At 38.5% G+C, this 8,313-nt stretch overlaps 3 protein-coding genes across 4 annotated transcripts in view; 1 reads left to right on the forward strand and 2 right to left on the reverse strand.

Moving 5' to 3' along the window:
• The first annotated feature begins 838 nt into the window (after positions 1 to 838).
• Positions 839 to 4,549, forward strand: LOC104818823 (protein DETOXIFICATION 37). Of its 2 annotated transcripts, XM_010548597.1 has the most exons (8): positions 840 to 1,331; positions 1,526 to 2,157; positions 3,034 to 3,090; positions 3,178 to 3,250; positions 3,446 to 3,611; positions 3,731 to 3,849; positions 3,967 to 4,053; positions 4,204 to 4,549. In XM_010548597.1, the coding sequence occupies exons 1-8, from the start codon at positions 1,017 to 1,019 to the stop codon at positions 4,264 to 4,266; spliced, it is 1,512 nt and encodes a 503-aa protein (XP_010546899.1). In that variant the 5' UTR covers positions 840 to 1,016; the 3' UTR covers positions 4,267 to 4,549. The 2 variants fall into 2 exon arrangements, with proteins under 2 accessions (XP_010546908.1, XP_010546899.1); XM_010548606.1 differs by lacking the exon at positions 3,178 to 3,250 and having other exon boundaries at positions 839 to 1,331; positions 3,373 to 3,611.
• A 1,789-nt stretch (positions 4,550 to 6,338) lies between these two features.
• LOC104818840 lies at positions 6,339 to 7,031 on the reverse strand. Its single transcript, XM_010548615.2, has one exon. It carries the CDS (start codon positions 6,829 to 6,831, stop codon positions 6,481 to 6,483), a length of 351 nt encoding a protein of 116 aa, XP_010546917.1. The 5' UTR covers positions 6,832 to 7,031; the 3' UTR covers positions 6,339 to 6,480.
• Positions 7,032 to 7,852: 821 nt separating this feature from the next.
• LOC104818849 (polyadenylate-binding protein RBP45B) overlaps positions 7,853 to 8,313 on the reverse strand; it is a 3,526-nt gene continuing 3,065 nt past the window's right edge. Inside the window, exon 6 of the mRNA XM_010548627.1 lies at positions 7,853 to 8,294. Coding sequence (XP_010546929.1) covers positions 8,094 to 8,294 — 201 coding nt within the window. The 3' untranslated portion in view covers positions 7,853 to 8,093. The remainder of the gene's footprint in view (positions 8,295 to 8,313) is intronic.

Consider the following 8,313-nt stretch of genomic DNA (forward strand, 5'->3'; position numbering starts at 1 on the left):
TATAAATCTATCAGTTCTTAATCTAATTATGATATTTATCATTATAAAAAAAATATTTTTATAACTAAAACTAGGATGAATAATTAATCAATATACTTTTTTTTTAATAAAAGTTTGAAATAGATATATGAATTTATAGATAAATTAATGTGTAATTAAATAAATCTGGAAAATAAATATTTTTAAAATGCATTCTTTAAATGTGATAGAACAAAAAATAAATATCTAAGTTAGAGAAAATAATTTGGTACGAGGATGGAAGAAGAGCGTTTCTTAAGCCAAATATAAATATATGCAAAAACGTATCTCCATTTCATTTTATTTTTTTTAATGCCTGACGAATTATATCCCTAATAATTCTGAAGGTCACTGTCAAAATTCCTAAATTACAAAAGAATTTACGTATTTTTGGAGAAAGAATGTAAGGAAAGACTCTTTCCTCATTAATATTATAACCTACAAAACATAGTTTAATTTCTAAATCGGTCCGAATTATAAAATTTGGGTCCTACGTATCAAACTGACGAACATTTCCACCAAAACCTCCTCTTGCATATTACACTATTACAGTATATTCAATTGCTTTACTAATTTATTTATTTATTTTGAGCTCAAATAATATTTAGGGCTTCGTTCATTGGGACCCACATTGACGAGTTCGTGTTCAGAATGGAACAATTAAAAATGGGAAATAAAAAAAGGATAGAGGGAAAACTAAACTACCTTTTATTTATTTATTTATTTTTAAAGTTTATTTATTCTAGATAAGTAAATAAAATAATAATAATTTCCGAAAAATTGACACGGCATTTGTGCCATTATATACTCCTTGGGTGAGCCACGCAACGAGTCAGGGAAGACGAGCGAGAAGGAGAGAGAAAGAGAGCTCCTCCTCTGAACTCATACGCCATTATCGAGGAGCTTTATTTCCTCTCCTGACTCTTTGATTTTTGAAATTCCCGATCAATCTTGCTCTATTTTTTTTTTGTTCGAGAGAAATCTAATTCGTAGAAATCATGGGTTCGGAAGCGGCAAATGATCTGAACAATCCGTTGTTGGATTCTCCGAAACCGCAGGAATCGGAGGCCGATCACCGGCTGGAGAGCGTCTTGTCCGACACCCATTTGCCGTATTTCCGGCGACTTTACTTGGCTTCGATGCTCGAGATGAAGTTTCTCTTTCACTTGGCGGCTCCTGCAGTTTTCGTCTACTTGATCAACAATGGTATGTCGATTCTCACCAGAATCTTCGCCGGTCATCTCGGAAGCCTCGAGCTCGCCGCCTCGTCCCTCGGAAACAGCGGCTTCAACATGTTCACCTACGGCCTCTTGGTACTTCGACGAAACTCTTAAAACTAAAACGAACGGGATTTATACTTTGTTTGAAATGGGTCAAAACCAGATTGGGATCTAAGATCCGATTCTGGGGATTCGGAGATAAAAGGACCCAGAAGGGGGGAATTGATGTTGACCCTTTTGAATATTCTTCGGAATGTAACCGATTTTCGGTTTGGATTTTGTTACAGCTTGGGATGGGAAGTGCAGTGGAGACGCTATGCGGGCAAGCGCATGGAGCTCATCGTTACGAGATGATGGGAGTTTATCTGCAGAGATCGACGGTGGTTTTGGCACTCACCGGACTTCCGATGACGTTGCTCTTCGTTTTCTCGAAGCCGATCCTAACTTTCCTGGGCGAACCAGCCGAAGTAGCTTCAATGGCGTCGGTGTTCGTCTACGGGATGATCCCTCAGATCTTCGCCTACGCATTGAATTTCCCGATCCAGAAATTCCTCCAGGCGCAGAGCATCGTGATGCCGAGCGCGTACATCGCGGCGGCGACGCTGGTTCTGCACCTGCTCCTGTCATGGGTGGCTGTATACAGGCTGGGAATGGGTCTGCTAGGGTTATCGCTGGTCCACGCTCTTTCATGGTGGATCATAGCGGTGGCTCAGATTGTGTACATAAAGATGAGCCCTCGATGCCGGAGGACATGGGAGGGGCTCAGCTGGAAGGCTTTCGAAGGTCTGTGGGACTTTTTCCGGTTGTCGGCGGCGTCGGCGGTCATGCTCTGTTTGGAGTCTTGGTACTCTCAGATTCTTGTCCTTCTCGCCGGTCTTCTCAAGAACCCTGAACTCGCTTTGGATTCTCTCTCCGTCTGGTAATTTCTTCTTCTTTTTTTTTTTCTGGATTAATCTTTACAACATGTTTATATTCTATAGTTTTTATAGATCGACATCACAACGGAAAATGAGAAAATGATATGATTCTTGAGCGGTCAAAGGGCTGACTTTGATCATTTTGACTCGTTACAATGACTAAGTGCTTGTTTGTGGTTCGTTACAATGACAAAACATTAGGGTGACATTATAATACTCGATTTAGTTTGGTTTCAAAAAAATTTTATATTTTTTGAATTAAATTGATAAGAAAATCTTATTTTTTTAAAAAATTAGATTTAAAATTATATTTGTTTTTATTCCGTTCGAATTTTGGATTTTAGAGAAAATATAATCCTTCATTTGTAAATTGAATTTAATGCGATCACAATTATGCATTATTCTTTCCAATGGGTTCATTTATTCTATTAGTAATTAAATTAGTCATCATAAATTGAATTAATAGATAATTGTTTCGACTGAATTTTTTAAATTATTCTCTCTTTTCGGGAAGTCACAGAAATTATTGGTGTTCGAAGCAAAATAGATACAGATACATACACATATACAAACAAATTATGCGAATACATAATACAGTATAATTCAATATTCTATAGTGCACGTTTTCGGGCAGAGGGAGCTTTTGGATTGTCTCTAAAATAGAACAAGACACCCACTTTTCGTATGATGTGTTACAATTAGACTTCTCCACGTCTCTTGTTATTGTTCAAAACGCACAACTCTTTTCCTGTTTTGTCGTTTTCTCATGACCCACACTGCGTGTTGTTTCTCTTTCGGGAAACGGCATACACTCCAAACTGGAAAAAAAAAAAGTTGATTACCCGCTTTCTCATGTATACTCTTTTTTTTTTTTGCAGCATGTCAATTTCAGCACTCTCCTTTATGGTGTCGATTGGATTCAACGCAGCCGCCAGGTTGGCAATATATCCCACTTTTCATACACTTTTTAAATTTATTTACATGTTCAAGAAATATTTAACTTGTTTTTTTTTTTCCTGCAGTGTAAGAGTGAGCAACGAATTAGGAGGAGGAAACCCTAAATCTGCGGCATTCACGACGGCGGTGACGACAATGGTGTCGGTCGACAGTTGATTCAACGCAGCCGCCAGGTTGGCAATATATCCCACTTTTCATACACTTTTTAAATTTATTTACATGTTCAAGAAATATTTAACTTGTTTTTTTTTTTCCTGCAGTGTAAGAGTGAGCAACGAATTAGGAGGAGGAAACCCTAAATCTGCGGCATTCACGACGGCGGTGACGACAATGGTGTCGTTGTTATTGTCGGTGTTAGAGGCCGCCGTCGTGCTTTCATGGCGCCACGTCATCAGCTACGCCTTCACGAGCAGCCCCGCCGTGGCAGCGGCCGTCTCGGACATGTCTCCGTACTTAGCCATTACCATCATCCTCAACGGGGTCCAACCTGTCTTGTCCGGTAAAACACACTTCAGTTAACATTTAATTACTCTTCTAATCTTGTAATTAAGAAACACTAATAATGGTTGATTAGCGAATGATAGAAATAATATATTTTGGCGTTTGCGTTTCGTATAGGCGTCGCGGTCGGGTGCGGATGGCAAGCGTTTGTGGCATACGTGAACATCGGATGTTACTACGTTGTAGGAATCCCATTAGGGTTCGTTCTTGGTTTCACGTATGATATGGGAGCTAAGGTAAAGCCGTTGACTAATCCTCGGGTGTTATTTGAAATTAACCGTATCAAAGATTAAAAAATAATTTGAATGAACGTTGGAAATATGAAATGGTGGGGTTATGGATGGATGGTGCAGGGAATATGGACAGGGATGATCGGAGGGACACTCATGCAGACCATAATTTTGATTATCGTCACTGTCCGAACAGATTGGAACAAAGAGGTACTTAAAAATCATTTTCTATTGAAAATTTTATACAACACTTTACTTAGTTGCATGTTCTTCGGAAATTATTTTAATTGTTGTGTTTGATTTGGATTTTTTTTATTTAAATTTCAATGATTATAATGTTTTTATTTTTATTGGCTTTAGGTGGAGAAGGCGACGAGGCGTTTGGATGAGTGGGAAAGTGAAGGGCCGCTTCTAAAGCAATAAATAAAAAAATTGGTCATATTATTTTTTTTTTAAATTTTCGGGCTATCTGCTAAATGTTGCAACGATTAACCCCTTTGTTGATCGTTAATCTCTTGGTTAATGGTTTTGGAAAGTTAATCTCTTGATCAATGAGTTCCATGAGGAAATATATATGTACATTTTTTGTAAGAGGAAGTTAAATTGTGGGGTGAGATTGAAAGGGAGAAAATGCTGTATTCTTAATTGTGTAATCAAAACATTGATTTTGTCGATGATTTAGAAAAAAATAGGTGGTTTGTGTGTGTATTAAATGTTTAACCAATTAATGAGTTGTGGTGAATTCATCCCTTATTATTATATGTTTTATGGTATTTTATTTGGGATTGTGGTGAATTATACTTTGCATCGTATCCACTATTTGTTCCGAAAAAATATCTAAAAAATTGGAGCAAAGTAAATATTGGAATTCAATACCCATTATAGACGTAATAAAGACCTAATTGACATAATAAGAAGCGTGACTATGACATCTCAATTTTAGCATTAAATTTGAAGCCGTCAACGATAATGGTTTTTTTTCTTTTCAATATCTCATATATATATTTAATGCATGCAATCATGCTTATAAAAATATATATATTCTCCATCTTTTAAAATAATGACAGATTATATATAAGAACTTGAGAAGTCCATATCGTATTATTAATTGTTGTTAATTATCAAGGTTTCGTAAGTTGTCCTGTCCCATTTTTTTTTTGATAATCCAAAAGTTCATCGAAACTTTGGTTCGAAGAGGAGAAACCCATATGAATGTTTCTTTCTACACTTGGATTTGAATCCAGTTGAAAGTATGTTTTATAGGTTCTCTCACCACTAGGTCATCCAAGTTTGGATTCGTGTCCCATATTATATCAGACCGGATTGCATTGGCATGAAATGGATTGCGATGGTTACCAGATCAACCGTTTAATTCGAATCCTGAGTTTTGAAATTTATATATAAGATTAATTATTATCTTTCTATATAAGGATATACTAATTAATATATAGTGCAATTCGAGTTATTTACGTGACGGAGAAGATGATACAAGCGAAGGAAGAGCATCAAATTTCATGGAATAGAATCAATGTGGTTGATCTTGACAACGTTGAAGAAAAGGACATAACTCTCTTTTGGGTCGTCATTTCATAAATCAAAGCATTGGTCACAGCATCTGTCTACGTGGAATTATTTGTAATGATTGCGATTCTTTTGTTAGATAATTTGGACTAGGGGTATCAATTTAGTCCCGCGAAGTCTCGTCCGATCTAATCCGAAAATTAACGGGTTTCGGATCTAAGTTTTTTGGCCCAAAAACAATCGGCTTTCGGGTCGATTTTGAATCGGGTTACGGGTTCGAGTCGGATCGGTCCGAAAGTCCAATATTGTTTATAAAAAAAAAGATTTAGAAAGGAATTATACGGACCGGTTCGGGCCATCCCGACCCTACCCAAACTTGGAATATATAGGGTGGGGTTTCGAACTTAACTACATAGATCCGAAAAAAATCGGGTTGATCCGAATCTGAGTCCGAAACTTTTAGACCGAATGCGGGCTCGGACCGACCCGATTGACACGCCTAATTTGGACTCACCTAAGCATGCTTGATATTTGTGTTTGTGTTTGTGTTTGGTCTTAATCTCATTTGTAAATTAACATATGCCCACGTCCTTTGCTTCAAGTCTTGATCGTTACGTGGTTTATGTCCAAATTTAGGTAATTCAACCGGTTCAACCGTGGGATCGCCGATTCGGGATGCACGGTAGCAGAGGCAAGCAGCCATGAACCTCTGCTTCCCACCAAATGAAACCCACTACTTTGTATTAAATAATGTTGTTTCTCATCCAAAGATTTTTATGAAGAAGAGCTAAATTGTTCTATTTTCTTTTTGTATGAGAAAATGCTTCTTTAATGTATTTCATTCTCATATATACAGAATCCTGTCATATAACCATGTGAAAAAGAAATTCAATGCATGAATGGCCATAAATAGATAAATAAATCAGAATTGAACCAATCAAAGATTAGAACTTTTCGTTCTTCCTCGGACGAAATTGATTTTTGGAATGATAATTCGAAATGGGCGAATCGCAATCGCATTGTCTATCAAATTGTGATGTAATAATGGCAACAGTGTTTCCTCAAAGAAGCAAAGAAAAAACGAGATCTTCGAATATTTAGAAACAAGAAAAGGACTCAAACGTCAAGAGAGAAGATCGGCGCCGGAATTCCGGCACCGGAGCCACCGTGGAAGAGCCGTTTAAGAGCTTTGCCGCCGCCGTCGTCTAGGGAATGCTTCCGGAGGCCGGATCTGACGGCAGAGGCCAAGCTCCGCCGCAGCTTCCTCAGCCTCTTCCCGACCTTCACCTTCAACCGTAGAAGCCTCATCCGCAAAAAAGACGGCGGCGGAGGTCGCCGCCGGAGAGAAACGGCGTCGGCTTCTTGGAGGACTCTGTGAATCAAGAACCGGGCTCGCCGGTGAAACACCTCTTCTGGGTCTTCCTTGTCCATCATCGAGTAAGGGCAAGGCCTCCCGAGCAGGGGCATTTTGGTCTTTTCGTATATTCCGGCGATTGCCCCCGCCTGACGAGGAGAGGTGATCACAGAGGCGAGGATTGAAGTTGGGGACTTTATGCATTTATAGTGATGTGTGGATTAAGATTAAGCGGTGCTTATGCACTAATTGTTTTAATTTTTTTCCTTGGTTTTAGTATTTTTTTTTTTAATGGGGCAAAGTTATTTGTTATTTAAAACATTAGAAGAGTAAGAAGATATGTTAAAATAAATAAAAATAAAAAAACTCGTCTTTGACATACGGGCGGTTCATCACATATCCATGCTATGCCAATTATTATTATAGAGGGGACATTATGATTTATGAGATAATAATGGAAAACAGAGGTGCGTACTAACGAATTGCAGCCCAAATTTTAATACTATTGAAAACAAACGATTCAGTTGGCAGCCGAGGTAGGCAAGTCAACTGCCCGAATTGTTACATTAATAGGTTATGCTTCTCATGTCTTAATCTCTGTATCCAAACATGCAACTTTACCCTATCAATGAAACTTGAATTGGTTTTCTTTTTTTTTTTAAAAAAAATTAATCGCACTATATTATTTCTTTCACTAACAATTCCTTATAATCTTCACTCGATTTCTAATAGAATTACCGATTTTATTTCGTCCGAGCGTTATTCAATTTTACTGTCGATCTCGAATCTTTTTGTGCGAATATGGAACTAAAGTCGAGTTCTTTCTTGCAGTGAAACTGAGTTCGCACATATTTCACTTGGCTTTCTATTCAAGTGGAATAATGCCTTCGGTCGTCCCTTGGTTGAGATTACGGGTCGGTCAACTCAAGAAGACGACAAAACTACACTGAGGTCATGTAAGATTCCAGCTGTGGCCACTTTTACTATATCCACAGAATCTTAAACAAAGGGAACCAAAACTTGGAACCACAAAATCCTACAGAAGAATCTCATAATCTCTCTGTTTTTTTTGTCATTTATTGGACCGACCCTTTTAATTGCGCCAAAGGGCAACGTTCTATCAAAGAGAAACAATCAAAAACAACAACTAGCCATCACATTATTATGAAAAACCCCAAAGTAGCAACAGAGAGAGAGAGAGAGAGAGAGAGTCAGAGGAATGTATTTGTATCACGCAGGAGGATAGATAGTAAACAAAGTCACATACCAATTTGGTAACAAAGAACACACGAACCTGGCCAAAAATAATGACAAGATCTGAGGATAGGATACCGCCCTTCCTCCTCTTTCAACCTCAAGAGCCTTTCAATTTCCTTCAGTAGCTGAATCCAACTTGCTGCTGACCCGACTGCTGACCCGGCTGCTGTCCTTGCTGCTGACCAGGCTGCTGCTGGTAACCGGGGTAGCCCCCGTAGTACATGTTAGGGTCTTGTGCCGAGTACCCGTAATACTCCTGTCCTTGCCCATACCCGCTGCCACCGTAATACCACTGGCTAACCCCCCCTGTTGCTTGGCCCTGCATTTACCCTACGGGT

This window comes from Tarenaya hassleriana, unplaced genomic scaffold, assembly GCF_000463585.1.
Source record: "Tarenaya hassleriana unplaced genomic scaffold, ASM46358v1 Cleome1, whole genome shotgun sequence".
NCBI classification, from domain to species: domain Eukaryota; kingdom Viridiplantae; phylum Streptophyta; class Magnoliopsida; order Brassicales; family Cleomaceae; genus Tarenaya; species Tarenaya hassleriana.

Excerpts from the sequence above, each read along its gene's own strand:
- LOC104818823 (XM_010548606.1), top strand. The coding sequence starts at position 1,017 with ATGGGTTCGGAAGCGGCAAATGATCTGAACAATCCGTTGTTGGATTCT. Across the intron at positions 3,612-3,730 it reads GGTCCAACCTGTCTTGTCCG|GCGTCGCGGTCGGGTGCGGA; the intron begins GTAAAACACACT and ends CGTTTCGTATAG. Across the intron at positions 3,850-3,966 it reads CGTATGATATGGGAGCTAAG|GGAATATGGACAGGGATGAT; the intron begins GTAAAGCCGTTG and ends TGGATGGTGCAG.
- LOC104818840 (XM_010548615.2), bottom strand. The coding sequence starts at position 6,831 with ATGCCCCTGCTCGGGAGGCCTTGCCCTTACTCGATGATGGACAAGGAA.